Here is a 21,070-nt window from a genome sequence, read left to right on the forward strand (position 1 = left end):
CCCGTGTCCCCTGCATCGGCAGGCGGACTCTCAACCACTGCGCCACCAGGGAAGCCCATGTAATAATATTATCTTTTTTATACATTGCTAGATTGTCAGCTAATATTAATTGTTTATAGGTTTGTATGAAAACAACTGCTTAATGTAACTTTTTAAAAATGAACTTTACAGCAGAGAATATTGGTGCAGAACTGAAAGCTCCACTTATTAAGCAAGAACCTCTCCAAGTAAGAGGTAAATATATTTTATTCTATTTTTTATTATAATGGTGTCTTGAATTAAATATATAAAGTTAGTTTATGTAGAGCTCTTTATAGTTATAAGGGTATATTCATTTTTCTTTAAATATATTGGCCATAGGATTTATTCTATTTATAAACTAATTTTCTGCTGAAGTTTACTTTTGCATTGTATGCAAGTTCTTTTTTCAAAAGCCCAAAGAAAGGAGTAATGGCAGATAAAAATCATCAATTGCTTTATCATTTTTAGAAAAGTAATGTGATTAATAAAGAACAAGAGGCCAACACCTACAGCTTGTTCAAATCCAGGTAGGGTTTGGACACTCTTGTCTGATTTCCTTTTCTGGGAGTGATTGAGTGATGAAGGAATTCTTGTTTGCAGCTCTCTTCTTTATAATGCGCTATGGCTCCCATCTCCAAAGTAGCATGTTTCATGGAGGTACTAATTCTGTGATTAGGAGCACCATGGCTTTGGCCTCAGACAAAAGTGGATTCAATTTGTAACTTCAGGACATACTAGCTATATGGCTTTGGGCAGTTTACTTTATTTCTGAGCCTTAGTTCCCTCCCTATAAGATCGGGCTAAAAATGGGACTTCTTTTCTAGGATAACTTTGGAGATGATAGTGTACAGTCACAATTAAGAATACTTAATGTTGTCTTATCATCAGTAATCTGGGCTAGGACAGACCAACAAGGATTTCTAGCTACTTTGAAGAAATTATTAAAAAGTAATGTAAAAAAAAACCTAATCTTTTTGAAGAGCGATGTAATTCTCCTCTCCAGAGATCCAGAGAAGTTTATTTGGATTTAGAATTTTAGGATTTTTAGAGTAAGGTAGTTTAGAGAAACTCATGCAAAAAGAAACCTGAACTTCTTTATATACTTGTTTTCAAATAAGGTTTTGGTTTTTATATTGAACTTTATTTTTGAAATGTTCTTGTTAACTATTATTTGTGCATTTGATTTTAATAGTTCATGTGTTATTTTAAGATTCTTTTTACCTACTGTAGTGATGGATAATTTTAGTCTTAATTTATTCTTTCAACTTGTAAGTACAATAGAAAACTCAATAGTTACTAGACATTAGAATAGAATATGAAGTGACCAGGTAACAATTTTCAGAGATTTGCTTATGTTATTTGTGTTTTGTGACCAAAAGTCTCACTATAAAAATGAACAGACCAATGTTGACTGTAATTTTTAATTCATAGACTATAATAGATGCCAAATTGGTATTTTATTTTATTATTGATGTCTCTGGCTTTTTAATGAACAGGTTGATACTTGATAATAGGAAAAATTTAGAAGGCAGTATTTTACCTATAGTCTATAATTAACTTCCTATAATTTTTAACTGATAAAAATGTTCCTTATAGTTACTTCATCTTTGTTACATTATGTGAAATTGCCCAATGACTTTCAGACTTTTTTGACTGCAACCCACTTAAGAAATACTAATGATCTAGTATATATATATATAGATAACTATATGTAACTGAAACAAAAGTTTTCACAAAAAGTGCTTGTTCTTCATTATGTGCAGTACTCTTTGATTACTTTCTATTTTCATTTTTTATAAAATGCTGGTTTCACCAGTGTTTGTATAACACCGAACCAGCGTCTAATGTTTTATTGAAACTTCAGTTCATTTTCACGTAGACCCTAAGCAATTTAAATTGTACTAGTACGATTTAAACAGACCAGTAATACCTATATAAGGTATCCTTTAGACAAAGGGTTGACATTTTGTCATCAGTTACTGATGAACTATGGAGATAAAGCTGGGTGGTTACAAGTGTAATTCAGTCCTATTCTGTACTTGGAATAAACTTTTTTTTTCTGACGCCATTCAGTGCATCAGGAAAAACAGTTTTCTATGGAATTCATTAGTGAATCCACTTAAAACTCAGCATATGTTCATCTTCAAATGTGACTTCCAGTGTACATATTTAGTATGTTTTCCTATATTTTTGGTTTTAGTCAAAGCAGTCCTTAAAAAGAGGGAATATGGACCAAAGTACACTCAGAATAATTTCATCACTGGAGTCAGAGCAATGAATGAGTTCTGCCTCAAATACAGGTACAGTAATTTTTTTAAAATGGGGTAGTTTGCTCTATCTAATCTAAATAACCAGTTATTTCCTAGAATTTGTTAACCCACTAACATCCATGTGGAAACTTTACCATGGCTCCTTCCTAAATTGGAGAGGTATTTTTATTCAGTTAAAAAAATGTTACAATTTTGGGGCTTCCCTGGTGGCGCAGTGGTTGAGAGTCCGCCTGCCGATTCAGGGGACATGGGTTTGTGCCCCGGTCCGGGAAGATCCCACATGCTGCGGAGCGGCTGGGCCCGTGAGCCATGGCCGCTGAGCCTGTGTGTCCGGAGCCTGTGCTCTGCAATGGGAGAGGCCACAACAGTGAGAGGCCCGCGTACCGTGAAAAAAAAAAAAAAAAAAAAGTTACAATTTTTAGCTTACTAAACTGAAGGCTGCTCTAGCACGAGCAGTTCCAGTGTTTCTTGGCTCCTTTAACTCAAAAAGGTAGGTTCTTCAATATCTTTGTGTCACACAAGAACCTTAGGAGTTTATTGTTATGTTAATATGTAGTAAAATTATCAATAAGATTATTTGCATATTTGTATAACTTTAAAATTTTGGTTTTTTTGGTAAAGCAGTTTTATTATGTTTATGTTCACACTCCAGCTGTGATTCATGTTGAGTATAAATTATTTTCCTTCTCTCTGGTATCTTGTTATTAATTTTCTTGTAATTAAAGAGATTTAGTGAGGTATTTTACACAAATTTAAACTTTTCCCCCTCTTTTGTGTGTTTACCTAGAAAAACCATATTTATGTGCAAGTTATCTTGGCAATTTCGTCATCAGATGATCTAGCCTCCCCCACCCGACCCCACCCCCAGCCCATGGTCATATGATCTATGGTATAATATCAAGAAATAAGGATTCCTGTAATCAGTTTTATAACTTCCATAACTATTGAAACAACAACCAATTTTAATAATGATATAAAACTATATTCTGTTTCACATACAACAATTTTGTGAGTTAAGTACGTTAAGTATTGCTATCTCCACATTATAGGCCAGGGAACATAATAAAGAGTGATGATGTAGCTTTTTTAGTGAGTCAGTGACAGAGAGGGAACCAGAATATATATCTTTTGTTACTTGGTCCAGACTTTTTTTTTTTTTTTTTTTTTGCGGTATGTGGGCCTCTTGTGGCCTCTCCCGTTGCGGAGCACAGGCTCCGGATGTGCAGGCTCAGCGGCCATGGCTCATGGGCCCAGGCGCTCCGCAGCATGTGGGATCTTCCCAGACCGGGACACGAACCCGTGTCCCCTGCATCGGCAGGCAGACTCTCAACCACTGCGCCACCAGGGAAGCCCCAGACTTTTTTTTGATGTGTGATAGTTGATTGTTAAACTTACTTTATTTTATTTTTACTTTTTATTTATTTATTTTTTGACTGCGCCACGCAGCTTGCAGGATCTTATCCCTGACCAGGGATTGAACCCAGGCCACGGCAGTGAGAGCCTGGAATCCTAACTATTAGGCCACCAGTATACGCCCCAGATTTTTATTTATAGGTCTTTTTGTTGCTATTACAAACTTTCCTTAGGAAGACCAAAGATCAAATTTAGTATGACTGTTTAGCAGTGACTTGATGAATGTATTAACCTTTCAGAATTTAAGAGAAAGGAAAATAATTAAATAGCCTGAAATTGACACATATTCTGTATAACTTGGTATCTGTGAATGATATTACCACTTAGTATTAATCTGGATATAAACAAATGACTGTAAATTTTAAATTTAAATTCTTAAATAGAGGGATAATACTCTAATCCATGTTCTTTCCACTTTTCACTTTCTTTCTTCATACATCAGACATTGCAATGGTGTGTCCCTAGCAGATAAAATGCAAGCACTAATAAAGGAATTGACTCTCTACGTATTATGTTATGGTATCTATACTGAGCATCAAGAATAATTCTTAGTGTTTCAGCTGTCTCTAAGTCACTTTTGTGTACAAAATGTCATCTTTAAATTGCTTTTTATAGGCTATACAGATTTAGCTATTAAAATGAGGATCAGTGTAGTGGCTTTTATCTGCCCTTAATCTTTTAAGTACATGAACCATATGAACCTTGTCTGAATAAATTCAACATGTTTCTTTCTTCAGTGATCTAGAACAACTTCGAAAAATCAGACGACGAAGTCCTCATGAAGATACCGAGTCCTTTACTGTATACTTGAGATCAGATGTGGAGGCAAAGTAAGAATATAGTTCTTTTAGAATAAAAATACAAGCTGAATTTGGGATTAATAAAAATGTATTTTAGAGAGACTCAGAATTTTTTAAATGACATGTTTTAAAAGCAGAATATTTTTACATTTCTAAATTTATCTGAGAGTTACTAGTATGTACTAGTTAGCAAAAAAAAGTCATAATTTATGAGAAGATTTGCTGTTGAATTCACTCTTACTGTTTAGATTTAATTTAGAAAAATTTAAGTGCTTTATATTTTTCCTAAAGGACCTTATGCTTTGTTGTTAAATTCTCATATAGTTTTAGTTATCTAGATTTAAATATGATTATAATAAAGTCATTAAAATTGTCATTGTTGGTGGTCGTGTGTACACAGATCTTTGGAAGTTTGGGGAAGCCCTGAAGCTCTTGCCAGAGAGAAAAAACTTCGTAAGGAAGCAGAAATAGAATATAGAGAAAGTAAGTATATTAAATTTACAGCTGAGTTAACTGAAAAGCAACTTGTAAGTAAGACTTGTGCCTATAATAACTATGCCCTCCCTAGTGGTTGCCCACCTCTTGGCTTTGGCTTTGTTGCTTCTAGCAAATACCAGTTTTCATTTTGGGATTCAATTATTTTATAAAAACAGTATTATTTGTTTTCTCCTCTATAGCTTTTTAAAGATCATGAGAGCAAGCAAAGGTAGTTTGTGGTTGCTATAAGATATATGAATATTAAAACTTAGGGTCTCATTTGAAGATTGTACCTGTTTAAAGGTAAATCCTAGTTTCTAAGGGGTTTTGGCCTCTCAGAAGAAGCAAACAGCTGTTGAGCATCTTTATATTCACAGATATGCTAAGGGGAGCTGCACTTAAATCCACAGGAATGAAATGTTTAGTCTCTTTTTTAAAATTTGTTTTTCAGTGAGGTAACATTGGTTTATAACATATATTTCATGTGTACAACATTATATTTCTACTTCTGTTTACCCTACAGTGTGATCACCACCAAAAATTTAGTTTCCGTCTGTTACTGTACAGTTGATCCATTTTACCCATTTCACCCTCAAGTAACCACTACTGTTTTCTGTATCTACATTTTTGGTTTGCTTTAGATTGTTCATTTATTTCGTTTGTTTGTTTTTTATATTCCACACATGAGTGAAATCATATGGTATTTATATCTCTCCATCTGACTTGTCTCACTTAGCAGATGGTAAGAGTTCACCTTTTTTATGACTGAGTAGTATTCCATTGAGTAAAAATACCACATCTTTATCCATTCATTCGTTGTTGGGGGCTTAGGTTGTTTCCATATCTTGGCTATTGAAAATAAATGCTACAGTGAACATAGAGGTGTGTATATCTTTTCTAATTAGTGTTTTCATATTCTTTGGATTAAATACCCAAAAATGGGATAGCTGGATCATATGGTAATTTTATTCTTAATTTTTTGAGGAATCTCCATACTGTTTTCCTTAGTAGGCTGCACTAATTTGCATTCCCATCAACAGTGCATATGGTTTTCCTTTTCTCCACATCCTCACCAACACTTGTTTTTTCTAGCCTTTTTGATACTAGCCTTTCGAACAGGCGTGAGGTGATGTCTCATTGTGTTTTGATTTGCATTTCCCTAATAATTAGTGATGTTGAACATCTTTTCATATTTTATTGGCCATCTGTATGAAAAAATGTCTTTGGAAAAATGCCTATTCAGCTCCCCTGCATTTTTTTTTTTTTTTTTTTTTTTGCGGTCCGCAGGCCTCTCACTGCTGTGGCCTCTCCCGTTGCGTAGCACAGGCTCCGGACGCGCAGGCTCAGTGGCCATAGCTTACGGGCCCAGCCGCTCCGCGGCATGTGGGATCTTCCCGGACTGGGGCACAAACCCGTGTCCCCTGCATCAGCAGGCGGACTCTCAACCAGTGCACCACCAGGGAAGCCCTCCGCTGCATTTTTTAATTGGTTATTTTTTGTTGTTGTTGTTGAATTGGGTTGTCTGTATTTTTTGGATATTAACCCCTTATCAGATATTTCATTTCTTTTCCCATTCATTAGGTTGGTTGTCTTTTCATTTTGTTGATGGTTTTTTTTTTTGCTGTGCAGGAGCTTTTGAGTTTGATGTAGTTCTGTTTGTTTATTTTTGCTTTTGTTTCCCTTTCCTGAGGAGATATAGCTAGAAAGATAGAGTGAAGATTGATGTCAGAGTGTACTGCTGCTTATGTTTTCTTCTAGGAGTTTTATGGTTTCAGGCCTTACATTGAGGTCTTTAATCCGTTTTGTGTTGATTTTTGTTTAAGGTGTGAGATAATGGCCTAGTTTCATCCTTTTGCATGTAACTGTCCCATTGTCCCAATTTTCCCAACTAATGAGTTGAAGAGACTGTCCTTCTTCCATTGTATGATGTTTGCTCCTTTGTCATAAATTGTCCATATATGTGTGGGTTTCTTTCTGGGCTCTAAATTCTGTTCCACTGATGTATGTCTCTGTTTTTCTTCCAACACCATGCTGTTTTGATCACTGTGGCTTTGTAATTTAGTTTGAAATCAGGGCATGTGATACCTCCAGCTTTATTCTTTTCTCTCAGTATTGCTTTGGCTATTTGGGGTCTTCTGTGGTTTCATAAAACTTTTAGAATTTTTTGGTTCTATTTCTGTGAAAAACGTCCTTGGGGTTTTGATAGGGATGTGTCGAGTCTGTAGCTGAAATGTATTTATTTATTTATTTTATTGGGGTATAGTTGTTTTACAATGTTGTGTTAGTTTCTACTATACAGCAAAGTGAAGTAGAGTTCTCTGTGCTATACAGCAGGTTCTCATTAGTTATTTTATACATATTAGTGTATATATGTCAGTCCCAATCTCCCAATTCATCTCATCCCTTCTTTCCCCCCTTGGTGTCCATACATTTGTTCTCTATGTCTGTCTCTATTTCTGCCTTGCAAACAGGTTCATCTGTACCATTTTTCTAGATTCTACATATATGCATTCATATACAATATTTGTTTTTCTCTTTCTGACTTACTTCACTCTGTATGACAGTCTCTAGGTCCATTCACATCTCTACAAATGACCCAGTTTCGTTCCTTTTTATGACTGAGTAATATTCCATTGTATATATGTACCATATCTTCTTTATCCATTCGTCTGTCAGTGGGCATTTAGGTTGTTTCCATGACCTGGCTATTGTAAATAGTGCCGCAATGATCATTGGGGTGCATGTGTCTTTTTTTTTTTTAATAAATTTATTTATTTTATTTATTTGTTTTTGGCTCCTTTGGGTCTTGGTTGTGGTGCACGGGCTTCTCATTGCAGTGGCTTCTCTTGTTGCCGAGCATGGGCTCTAGGCACGTGGGCTCAGTAGTGGCTCGTGGGCTCTAGAGCACAGGCTCAGTAGTTGTGGCACATGGGCTTAGTTGCTCCATGGCATGTGGGATCTTCCTGGACCAGGGCTCGAACCCATGTCCCCTGCATTGGCAGGCGGACTCTTAACGAGTGCACATCGGCAGGCGGACTCTCAACCACTGTGCCACCAGGGAAGCCCTATTTTTAGTGTTTTAAGGAACCTCCATACTGTTCTCCATAGCGGTTGTATCAATTTATATTCCCACCAACAGTGCAAGAGGGTTCCCTTTACTCTGCACCCTCTCCTGCAGCTGAAATGTTTCCTTTTTTTTTTGGCTGCACTGCATGGCTTGTGGGATCTTAGTTCCCTGAGCAGGGATTGAACCTGTGCCTTCTGTAGTGGGAGTGCAGAGTCCTAACCACTGGACCACCAGGGAATTCCATGAAATGTTTACTTTTGATGAAAGAAATACATGTGGGGGTCAGGGAGCCCCAAAACTGTGGTATCACTATTCAGTTAATGGCTTCCATTGGGTTTCTTTATAGGCAGTACAGGTGCTAATATAGGATATGATGAAATCTTCGAGTAGGGCATAATGCATTGGGGTATTAGATTCTTGTACTACAGTTACAGTTCTGTTACTCTGTGGAACTGAACGGTAATGTGGCAGGATTAAAGTAGAGACAGATGTGCTAGTATCTGCAAAAATTAGACTTTTTTTTTTTTGGGGTCAGGCTTTATTTAGGAGGATTCTGACTTCTTTAACTATATTTCTAAGTTCTGCATAGGACCAAGGCTTAAAGGTGACAATATTTCCTTCTCCTCATGAGTTGGTGAAATTTCTAGGTGGAAATTATGAGACAGTTGTGGTCAGTAGCACAGGAAGAAAAAGGGTTGGGAGAGTTTTTTGAGCATGTGGGTGTTCAGTGTCAAGAGGGACAGCAGTGGGTAGCAAGGAGATCAGGAGATCGGGAAGAACGTGAAGAAGACTTGCAGGGAAGGAAAGAACAAAGTGGGCAAAGTCGTGGTGCTCAACTTCACTTTGGCCAGTGGAAACATCTCAAATTTGCACCGAAGTCCTTTTGTCATAATCCAGGTACTGTTGTAGCATCGTTGCTTTTAGGTACAATAAGATGTTTCAGGTTTATTTAGTATATTTCCTGCCCCAGATTGGGAATCAGCCATTTCTAATAGGAGACCCTTTCCTTTTAATAGGAAATAAAATTGAGAGACCTGTGGGCATTAGGGATACTCATTCTTAACAGGTTGATGTATTTTTAAGGTCTTCTCAGTGGACAGAGCTAGGAAATGCTTTTTGTTTCTTAAGAAAAAAATACATAGGTTATTCTGATAAACATTGTTTCTTTTCTTTTTGTATCTCTTACCCTGAAAATCTTATTTCTTAATTCATTAACATAATTAATTACATTTTTGGTTTGTTCTTATATGTGTATACACACATATAGAGAGAATACAGTGTAGTTTCAAACTAACAGGATCGATATTGCTATCAAGGTGTTTTAAGATTTCTGTGTTTCTTTTTGTCATCATTATATATCCCACTAGGGATATATAGTCAAATGTCTATGCTTTAAAGTCACTTTTAATTTCTCATTGTATGGATAAACCATCTAACAGATGTAAAATTAGCTTCATTTTGCTTTCAATTTTGAGAAATTATTTTTATTTTATAATTTTGTAAAATGTTTACACAATTCCAAAGTGACCTTTACCGGACAAAACACTTGAGAGAAGTTTAGCTCCCATCCCTGTCTTCTCTACCCTACTCCCTCTCTCTAACATAGGTAACTGTTTAAAAAATTAGTTTGGGGTCTTTCCTGGTGGTGCAGTGGTTAAGCATACACCTGCCAATGCAGGGGACATGGGTTCAAGTCCTGGTCCGGGAAGATCCCACATGCTGCAGAGCAACTAAGCCCATGCACCACAGCTACTGATCCTGCGCTCTAGAGCCCGCGAGCCACAGCTACTGAAGCCCGCACGTCTATAGCGTGTGCTCCACAACAAGAGAAGCCACCGCAGGGAGAAGCCTGTGCACCACAACGAAGAGTAGCCCCCGCTCGCTGCAACTAGAAAGCCCATGCACATCAACAATGACCCAACACAGCCAAAAATAAATAAAATAAAATTAATTAATTTAAAAAAATTTAGTTTGGGGGTTATTTTTTCCCTTAAAAAATGCAATAAGATAGCATACATACTGGTAATTTAGACTCCCCTTTTCATAAATAAGGCATACTATGCATACTTTCTGTGCTTGCTTTTGTTTTTTTTTTTACTTGATAATATGTCTTGGAGAATATTCCATAGCAGGAAATAGAGACATTTCTTCATTTCTTTTATAGTACTCCATTTTGGGGGGTACACCGTAGTTTATTCAGTTATTTCCTCCTAGGTCATTTCCAGTTTTTTGCTAGTAAAATAATGATACCATGAATAGCCTTGTACATATATTAAAGGAGATATTTAAAGTACAGAATTTGAGAAAGCACGGTAATAGAAAAATATTTTTTCCTGTATTTTTAAACTTTGAGCTAACAATGAAGAATTGGTTATTGTATTTTTTAGTTAATACTGAGAAGAGAATCTTAGCAAACTGCCTTTATCTCATTGCAAAAATACAACATAAAATTTATCATTTTAACTGTTTTTATGTGTACAGTTCAGAAGTGCTAAGTATATTCACATTGTTATGAAATATTTCCAGAAAATGTTCTTCTGAAACCTTTTTCATCTTGCAAAACTGAAACTATACATGTTAAACAATTCCCTTCTCCCTCTCCCTCGAGCCCCTAGTAACTACTATTCTTTTTTCTGCTTCTATGAATTTGACTACTGTAGATACCTCACATAAATGGAATCATACAGTATTTGTCTTTTTGACTAAGTTATTTCACTTAGCATAATGTCCTCAGGGTTCATCCATGTGACAGGATTTCCTTCCTCATAAAGTCTAAATAATATTCCATTATATGCATATACCACATTTTGTTTATCCATTTATTCATCCATGGATGTTTTGGTTGCTTTCACTTCTTGCCCATTGTGAATGGTGCTGCTGTGAATTTGGGTGTGAAAATACCTCTTTGAGACTGTGCTTTCATTTTTTTTGCTTGTATACCCAGAAGTGGGATTGCTAGATCATATGGTAGTTATTATTTTTTTTTCCAAGAAGATGTTGGGGGTAAGAGTTTTATTAATTAATTAATTTATTTTTGCTGTGTTGGGTCTTCGTTTCTGTGCGAGGGCTATCTCTTGTTGTGGCAAGCGGGGGCCACTCTTCATCGCGGTGCACAGGCCTCTTACTATCGTGGCTTCTCTTGTTGCGGAGCACAGGCTCCAGAAGTGCAGGCTTGGTAGTTGTGTCTCACAGGCCTAGTTGCTCCGCGGCATGTGGGATCCTCCCAGACCAGGGCTCGAACCTGCGTCCCCTGCATTAGCAGGCAGATTCTCAACCACTGCGCCACCAGGGAAACCCCATATGGTAGTTTTTTATTGTTTTGAGGAACCTACATGTTTTCCATGGCAGTTGCAATATTTTATAATCCTACCAACATACTCAAGATTTCCAGTTTCTCTACATCCTTGCCTATACTTGTTACTATTATTATTATTTTTTTGACTGTGCTCTGTGGCATGCGGGATCTTAGTTCCCTCACCAGTGATCAAACCTGTGCTCCCTGCATTGGGAGTGTGGAGTCTTAACCACTGGACCACCAGGGAAGTCCCTATACTTGTTATTTTCTGTTGTTTTTGTTTTTGTTTTTGTTTTTGTTTTTTGCAGTACGCAGGCCTCTCACTGTCATGGCCTCTCCCGTTGCGGAGCACAGCCTCCGGATGCACAGGCTCAGCGGCCATGGCTCACAGGCCTAGTTGCTCCGCAGCATGTGGGATCTTCCCAGACCGGGGCACGAACCCGTGTCCCCTGCATCGGCAGGCGGACTCTCAACCACTGCGCCACCAGGGAAGCCCTTGTTTTTTTTTGATAGTAGCCATTCTGATGGGTGTGAAGTGATACCTCATTGTGGTTTTGATTTGCATTTCTCTGATGATTAGTGATACAAGCATCTTTTCATGCACCTGTTGGCCATCTGTATATCATCTTTGGAGAAAAGTATTCAAAACCTTTGCCTGTTTTTTAATCAAGTTGCAAATTCAGATTTCTTCTAATAACATTTTTGTTGGTAGCTAGTAGAAGATGATTTAACATAGTCTTAGAATAATTGTGTTAATCTAAAATGTGACTGATAAGAATATGTATGACCTAAATGTATTGTGTAATTCTTTTCTTATAGGGCTATTTAGAAACCAAAAAGTATTGAGAGAATATAGAGAGTTTCTGGGAAATACCAAGGTAAGGATATCTTTCTGTTAATGTTATGTGTGTGTGTGTTGCACAGAAAATCCTAGTATCAGTCCATGGTGAAAATCTAGCATGTCTGTGATCCTATACCAAGATTTTCTAAAGTAGATTGTAATTTACTGAATTACAGTCTCTTTGCTTCTGTCTGTTTTTCTTTTTTTTTTTTTTTTTTTTTTTACGCGGGCCTCTCACTGTCGTGCCCTCTCCCGTTGTGGAGCACGGGCTCCGGACGCGCAGGCCCAGCGGCCATGGCTCACGGGCCCAGCCGCTCCGCGGCACGTGGGATCCTCCCAGACAGGGGCACGAACCCGTGTCCCCTGCATCGTCAGGCGGACTCCCAACCACTGCGCCACCAGGGAAGCCCAAAATCTATTTTCATTTGTTTATTTTATTCTTTTGCCTGTGCAGCAATCAGGATCTTAGTTCCCTAACCAGGGGTCGAACCTGTGCCCCTGCAGTGGAAGCGTGGAGTCTTAACCACTGGACCACCAGGGAACTCCCTGTTTTTCTTAAAATTAAAAAAATTGGGACATAATTTCTCTTTAAATTCATAATTGTGCTATACACATAAGCATATAGATATAGATGATTTATTTTGTTAGATTTTTAGCAAGATTTAGCTCTTGTATACACCTTTAATTTCCTTTATTCTTTTTCCTTCTACTCTTAACCTTGTTTAACATTCAAAGTGCTAATTCTCTGCTTGTACCCAAGAAGCTCAGCCCTTAGAGGAGAAAATTGCACAGCCATTTTGATGATTTCTTTTCTTTATTATATAAGTGTACAAAATCAATGGACACTCAATATTTGTCAGTCTTACTAAACTTCCATAGTACGTTCACTCTCCCATTCTGTGAGATACTTATTGCATACCTTTTCCTCTCTTCCCAAACTTCCTGCAGACTCGCTTTCCCTCTTCAGCTGATGAGCTTGTTTTATATTTCATTGAAAAAATCTAATCTGATAGAAGTACCTTCTTTCCATTAGCAGACTTACTACCTTATTGACAAGTGTGCCAGAATAACTCTGTTTTCCTTCCTATCAGAAGGAAATTAATATTGGGACCAGTATAGAAAGTTTACCTTTACTGTCCCACTTCTTTATTTTATTTTTTTTAAACTAGATTGCCTGTTTATTATTAAAGGATATATAGTTCAGGAACAGCCAGATGGAGGAGGTGCAGGAGGCAAGGCACGTGGGAAGGGTGTCAGAACTTCCATGCTGTCTGGGCAGCCACTCTCCCTGAACCTCCACACATTCCCCAAACCCCCTCCTTTCAGGGTTTTACGGAGGCTTCATTACATAAGCATGACTGATTAAAACACTGGCCATTGGAGGCTGAACTCAATCTCCAGCCTCTTTCTCAGCACTGGAGGTTGGAAAGTTATAACCCTCTAATTACATGGTTGGCTCCTCTGGTGACCAGCCCCAAATCTTACTTTCTTTTTTTTTTTTTTTCAACTAATTTTTATTGGAGTATAGTTGCTTTACAGTGTTGTGTTAGTTTCTGCTGTACAGCAAAGTGAATCAGCTATATGTAGACATATATCCCCTCTTGGATTTCCTTCCCATTTAGGTCACCACAGAGCACTGAGTAGAGTTCTCTGTGCTATACAGTAGGTTCTCACTAGTTATCTATTGATATTTTATACATAGTAGTGTATATATGTCAATCACAATCTTCCAATTCATCCCACCCCCCCCTTCCCTGCTTGGCATCCATACGTTTGTTCTCTACATCTGTGTCTCTATTTTTGCTTTCAAATAAGTTCATCTGTATCATTTTCCTAGATTCCACATATAAGTGATACTATACAATATTTGTTTTTCTCTTTCTGACTTACTTCACCCTGTATGACAGTCTCTGGGCTCATCCACGTCTCTGCAAATGGCACAATTTCATTCCTTTTTATGGCTGAGTAATATTCCATTCTATATATATACCACATCTTTTTTATCCATTCCTCCGTTGATAGACGTTTAGGTTGCTCCCATGTCCTGGCTATTGTAAATAGTGCTGCAATGAACATTGGGGTGCATGTATCTTTTTGAATTATGGTTCTCTCTGGGTTTATGCCCAGGAGTGGGATTGCTGGGTATGTGGTAGTTCTATTTTTAATTTTTAAAAATTATTTATTTATTTATTTATTTATTTATGTATGTCTGTATTGGGTCCTTGTTGCTGTGCACAGGCTTTCTTTAGTTTCGGGGGCTACTCATCGTTTTGGTGCACGAGCTTCTCATTGCAGTGGCTTCTCTTGTTGTGGAGCATGGGCAACGTGCGGGCTTCAGTAGTTGCGGCACGTGGGCTCAGTAGTTGTGGTTCATGAGCTCAGTAGTTGTGGCTTGTGGGCTCTAGAGCGCAGGCTCAGTAGTTGTGGCACGTGGGCTTAGTTGCTCTGCGGCATGTGGGATCTTCCCGGATTAGGACTCGAACCCTTGTCCCCTGAATTGGCAGGTGGATTCTTAACCACTGTGCAAACAGGGAAGTCACCAGCCTTGTTTTTGTCCATTCTTCACACGAAACTTACTTCTGTTTCAGAATCTTTGAGGGTGTTGTGTTCTCTGCCTCAACCATTTTTCTTCCAGATTTTTCATGGTTGCCTCCTTCTCATCATTGAACTTCTTTCCCTCACTATTCTGACTAAAATAACCCTCTCCATCGTACCCCCCCCAACACTATTCTCTCAGTCTCTGTTTTAGTTTCTTTATTATATTTATCACTATCAGATATGACGGACTTATTCTCTATCTTCCTATACTACGCAGTGAGATCTATGAAGGCAGGGACTCTGTTTTGTTTACTGTTGTGCCCCAGCATCTAGAACTGTGCCAGGCATATAGTACTTGTACAATAAATATTTCTTGAATAAATTACATAAGGCAGAATATATGGCGTACTTCAATAGAAAAATAAAGTACAATAATAAATGTGTAGCAGAGTGAGTATTCTCTGTGGGGGACCAAGGAAGGCTTTACGTAGAAAGGTGACACTTGGCCAGGTATACAAGAAGATGAGTAAAGCTTGCCCAGGTTGCAGTGGAAGATGATAGCATTCCAAGGAGAGGAAAGAGCAGGAGGAGAAACACAGAAAGTATAAATTCAAGGAATAGCAGAAGAACATTTGACTGAAGAAAAATATTTTCCCTGAATATGTTCTTGTTTGATTTTCTTTTGTTTTGGTGTGTTTTGAAATTAAACACATTGTTAACACTTGATGTCTTTGGTCTTTAGAGAACAGTCATGAGTTAAATTAGAGCAACAAAGTTGTTGGCTTTGGCTGTTCCTTGTACTATAAGAAGTTGCTCAAGAAATGGGAAAATTTTAGAGTATTTCAGTGCAGTACATTTTTATCACTTTGCTTCTGGTTTTTATGTAACCAACTCAGAATTTTTCCTGAAGTAGGTAGGAAATGAATTACAAGGAAATAAACAATTAAGGTTCTGCAAAAGGACCCACATGTACTTTCAATTTCCGTCTTCTCACATCTTAAACAGGAAATTCTAGAGAAAAATAATTAAGTAAATCTAGTCGTTTAGAGGCATTGATAAAGGAGGTATTTTCTGGTGTGTCAGGAGTCACTTATTAGCGTCACAATGCTTCTCTGGGAAATGTTAGAGATTTTTTCTTTTTGTTTTTGTCTTATAGCCACGCTCTAGAACGACATCAGTTTTTTTTAAGGGGCCAGGAAAGGTGGTGATGGTTGCCATTTGCATGTAAGTACTGAAATATAAGCCTTTTAAAATAGAAATATTTTTAATGTATATATCCTTGAATGTATAAATTTATTACTTGGTATCTAGATAAAGATAAAGGTGCTATCTGAAAATTTTTCTCTCATTTTCACTGGCATTTATAGAAGTCTTTTTTAAAAAGTTGAATTGGCCAAGGTTATTTTTAGAGTAACTAAAGCAACTTGCGTTATAACTACTGAAGAGTACCTGCGCTTTAATTTTCTCCCACTTAACCTTGGTAGAATATAATTAATGCTTTTGCCTCTTTCTTTTTTCCTCTTTCTTCTTTTTTTTTTAAACTTTTTATTTTATATTGGAGTATAGGCAGTTAACAATGTTGTGATAGTTTCAGGTGCACAGCAAAGCGACTCAGCCATACATATACATGTATCCATTCTCCCCCCAAACTCCCCTCCCATCCAGGCTGCCAGATAACACTGAGCAGAGTTCCCTGTGCTCTACAGTAGGTTATTCATTTTAAATATAGCAGTGAAGTACTCCTCTTTCTTCTTGATTCCTGTTATTTTGCCTACCTTTTATCTATTTTACTGAATAATCTAATTTAGTATGTTTGAGCATTAATTCCATAATTCATTAGTTTGTTCTTTTATTTCTAAAATACATACGTTACACGTGTCAGGAATTTTGTTATGGTCTGGAAACGTAAAGGTAAAATACATAATTCTTATCAAGGATTGGAGGGACACTAGACTAGAAGAAGTCATTTGTAATAATACAGAAAAGATAGTGGTAGTAGGGATGGAGAGTCACGGTTAGTTTCAAAAAGTATTTAGGTGGTCTGGTTAGCAATGGTGCCCAGGTTTCTGGTTTGGACAATTGGATAGATATTGCACCATCACTGAGAGAAGGAATGCTGGAAGGAGGGGGCAGGGTGGGAGTAAAGGAAATAATGAGTTCCTTTTTGAGTTTGAGTTATTTGTAGGGCACCCAAGGGGAGTTGGTCAGCAGAATTAATTCTTTTCATTAATAAAACAGGATTAACAGTGAAAGTTTTTTACATTGGAGGAATGTATGTAATGTATATAAACTGCTGAGCATAGTACCTGTTACATAATATGTACTTAATAATTATTATTGTTAGTATATATGGCTCCGAAGCTCAGGAGGGATTAGAGATATAGAATCAAGAGTTATTAGTATATAGATGATAATTAAAGCCATAGGTGTAGTTAAGATCACCTGGAGAATGTGTATATAGTGTATGAGGAAGGAGAAGCTCTTCAGAAAAAACCTTGAAGAACGCTAACATTTAAGAAACGGGTAGAAGAAAGAGAGCCTGCAGAAGAGACTGAGGAAGAGTAAAGAGAAAGGTAGGAAGCAAACCAGTAGTACTGTGGAAATCAAGGAAGACAGTGTTTTCAGAAAATAGCGGCAAGCGCCTCTGTGAGATTAAGGAAAATATTAAAATGTTTTCAGGAATTTCATAGCAAGAAACAGTTGATACATTGATAAAAACAATCTTATGAGGTGTTAGCAGCAGAAGCCACTGTTTAGTGCATTGAAGACTGAGTGCAAAGTGAGGAAAACTGAGACAGCAAGAGTGGATGTAATTCTTTCAAGAAATGATTTGAAATGGAGGAGAGGAGAAAAGGGTAGCTGGAGGGGGTGCACGGTTTCCTCATTTATAAAACGAGGGTGTAGTAACTACTACAGTGTTAGCATTTGTATAATAGAGTTACAATAAAACATGGTAAGGGACTGTAGTATAGTGCCTGAGATAACTTATACTAGTTATTACTGTTGGAATCTGAGTGCAGCTGGCTTCCTCAGAGCCAACCATGTTTATTTTAGCATGTATGGCCTTCTCATATGACACAGACTATTTGGTCTAGTCTTGTCTTCACCTCTGGCATCTGCCTAATTAAATAAACCGACCTTCACCAACGTCTTCCCTTTGACACTGGCCTACTGAACAATACCAAGTGCACATAAGACACATAGTTTCCTTTCTGATTCCGTTTTGTTCATATGTAGAACACCCTCTTTCCTCATCTTCTCAAAATGTACTTAAGTAATTTGCTGGCACGTATCATGCCTCTTTCATTTAAATATTTAATGAAACCATAATCTGTGTTCTTCAAATTTGTACTCCTGTTGCCTAAAACATAGTAAATCTTAAAGGCTAGGGATTCTTTCTAATTTACTTTGAACAGAATCTAGTGTGTGTGTGTGTGTGTGTGTGTGTGTGTGTGTGTGTGTGTGTGTGTGTGTATAAATTAAGTAAGCTTTTAATGGGAATTTTTATTTAAACCTATGCTAAGTTACTTTCTCTTTCTCTCCTAGCAATGGATTAAACTGTTTCTTCAAATTTCTTGCCTGGATTTATACGGGTTCAGCAAGTATGTTCTCAGAAGCTATACACTCTTTATCTGATACTTGTAATCAGGTGAGGGGTTAAAAGCTTCTTTCTTATTAAAGTAATATGTTTTTTGAGGCTTTAGTCTAAAAGTTGACATATTTAAGAACGTAATGATTCCTATAGTTGGGTTGTAGAAGAAAATGAAAGTTGTTTTACTTTTGAATGATGACATACATAGAAATATGACATAGTATTTGAAAGCAGTTTGTTACGCTTTAAAAACTTCTAATAATCAAATATGAAGTGTAAGATTATCAGCCACAGAGGCTATTGTAGAGGAGATTCTTATATTAGGTAGAAATTTGGTCTGTGAATATGAGTTCTTATAACTGTAAGAGCCGGTGGATTTAAGTGTTTTGAATAAAGTTATAAAATAGTCACATGTGATTGATGAATTATAATGATTTTCACCTTAGACTAGTATTTTGATTTTGAATACTACGAATCTAAGCCTTTTTTAAGAACACAACATTTCTACTTGTATATCATTTCACATTTTAAAGAATGTGGCCTGTTAAGGAGAAAACCTTTTTAGTATTTATTTATTTATTTATACTCCTGTTATGTAAGAACAGATTTGGGAGAACTTACAATAAAAGACACAGGTATAATAAGAATATTTAAGACAAAGTTAAAAATAATAATAAAATGGTAAGAAGCAGGGAGAGCAATCTTAATAAAATTAAACCTGAGAACTCATGTAACTCACTGTCACACGGATTAAAACGTTTTGTAAAAGTAAGGAAACAATACAGGCATTTGCTATTAGTACTAACAGTCATTCTCTTGAATTAAATTTTTATACTCAGTAAATATTTAATAACTACTATTATATAATATTTTGCCTGTTGAGTCGGGGGAGAGGAGGGTGGGAGGGGTATGACACACAGTACCTATTTTGTTGAAAGCTTATGTGAACATAAGAAAATTAAAATGTGAAAGTATTTGTACATTTGGCCAAGGAGATATGTACATATTATTAATTTTAGTATTAGTTATTTAAAACGTTGAAGACAATTTTTAAAAAATTTATTTATTTTAGTTTTGGCTGCATTGGGTCTTTGTTGCTGCCCATGGGCTTTCTCTATTTGTGGAGAGCGGGGGCTGCTCTTCGCTGCGGTGCATGGGCTTCTCATTTGCAGTGGCTTCTCTTTTGGCACAAGGTGCGCAGGCTTCAGCAGTTGTGGCAGACGGGCTTAGTTGCTCCGCGGCATGTGGGATCTTCCTGGACCAGGGCTTGTACCCATGTCCCCTGCATTGGCAGGCGGATTCTTAACCACTGTGCCACCAGGGAAGCCCTGAATACAATTTTTAAGTGTCTGTACTCTGAAATACTATTTAGGGGTTTAAAAGCATGTGGTAGATAGCTATGTACTGATCTGGAATAATAACCATGATATGAATAAAATAATCAAGTTGTAAAACATTATGTACAGAACTTATGTTTCTAGCCATGATGGACTAATGAGGATTGGACTCTAGTCTTTTGCTATAAACAGCTAAAAAACTAGACAAAATATATTAAACAATATTTTCAAACATTGGACAATAGCAATGCAAGACCATGATCCCTGAGGAAGGGGAACAGGTGAATTGAACTCTGTGATTTCTCTGGTGTTTTGCTTGGAGGCGCATTTGCGATAGTGGAACAGGGTGGGAGACCCATCATAGAGTTGAGAAGGTAGAAATTAGGGTTAGTGAGTCTGAAGTGGCTAGAAATTACAAGGCTACAGAAGTCTACATAGGGTTTTCCTTGAGTTGAATCTTTGCTGAGTATTAGATTACACATGTGTAGGGTAAAGCTTCATGAGACCAGGCAAAGAACCAGCAGGGAGCGTTAAGCTGAGTAATTCCTAGAGTTCACATCGGGCTTGGATTAATTAAGTTCTGATGTTCAGAGATAGAGAGTCCTGATTGATTACCCAGGCCAGTAGAAGGCTTAGACCTTAGTAGTAGGGCTAAATTATCTTAGTTGTAAAGACTATTCTAGAACAGGGGTCCCCAACCCCCAGGCACGGACCAGTACCTATCCTCGGCCTGTTAGGAACCGGTCCACACAGCAGGAGGTGAGCAGCGAGCGAGCAAAGCTGCACCTGCCACTCCCCATCGCTTGCATCACCGCCTGAACCATCCCCCCCCCCCCCCCCCCCCCTCCGTCACCGGTCCGTAGAAAAATTGTCTTCCACGAAACCAGTCCCTGGTGCCAAAAAGGTTGGCAACTGCTGTTCTAGAACCTTTCTAACAAAGCTCTAAGGGATCACACTGATTTATTTACAAGTAACTTAATTACCTGTGAGAACAAAGCCCCACGTGCTATTATAAGGAAGACAAAATCCAGACACACAGTATAACATTCACAATGTCAGCATCTAATAGAAAAATTATTAGACCACCATGAAGCAGAAAGTCTGACTCACAACCAGGAGAAAAATTAGTCAATAGAAAGACTCAATTGACACATGGTAGAATTAGCAGAAAAGGATAAGTGGCTATTATAACTATGTTCATGTATTGAAAAGAAAATATGAACATCATGAAAAGAGAAATGGAAGATACAAAGAAGAACCAAATGGAACTTTTAGAGCTGAAAAATATATCTGATGTGAAAAATCCACTATATAGAATTAGCAGCAGATTAGACGTCATGGAAAAAATGATGAGTGAACTCAAATATATGGCAGTAGAAAACATTCATACTAAAACTAGAGTGAAAAGAGACTAAAAAA

The 21,070-nt window shown here is 37.3% G+C and overlaps 1 protein-coding gene and 1 non-coding gene across 3 annotated transcripts in view; one reads left to right on the top strand and one right to left on the bottom strand.

Annotated features, from left to right (window-relative positions):
• SLC30A9 (solute carrier family 30 member 9) overlaps positions 1-21,070 on the top strand; it is a 74,463-nt gene that overhangs the window by 25,310 nt on the left and 28,083 nt on the right. The window contains exons 3-9 of one of the 2 annotated variants that reach the window (XM_007453044.1): positions 172-234; positions 2,222-2,321; positions 4,442-4,534; positions 4,905-4,987; positions 12,163-12,221; positions 15,879-15,946; positions 18,269-18,371. In XM_007453044.1, the coding sequence (XP_007453106.1) occupies positions 172-234; positions 2,222-2,321; positions 4,442-4,534; positions 4,905-4,987; positions 12,163-12,221; positions 15,879-15,946; positions 18,269-18,371 (569 nt within the window). The remainder of the gene's footprint in view (positions 1-171; positions 235-2,221; positions 2,322-4,441; positions 4,535-4,904; positions 4,988-12,162; positions 12,222-15,878; positions 15,947-18,268; positions 18,372-21,070) is intronic. The other variant, XM_007453045.1, reaches the window with a different exon arrangement.
• On the bottom strand, positions 8,213-8,285 carry TRNAG-CCC (transfer RNA glycine (anticodon CCC)). The gene has a single exon. It is a non-coding gene; the product is annotated as a tRNA-Gly (tRNA).

This window comes from Lipotes vexillifer, unplaced genomic scaffold (assembly GCF_000442215.2).
Source record: "Lipotes vexillifer unplaced genomic scaffold, Lipotes_vexillifer_v1.1 scaffold1272, whole genome shotgun sequence".
NCBI lineage: Eukaryota > Metazoa > Chordata > Mammalia > Artiodactyla > Lipotidae > Lipotes > Lipotes vexillifer.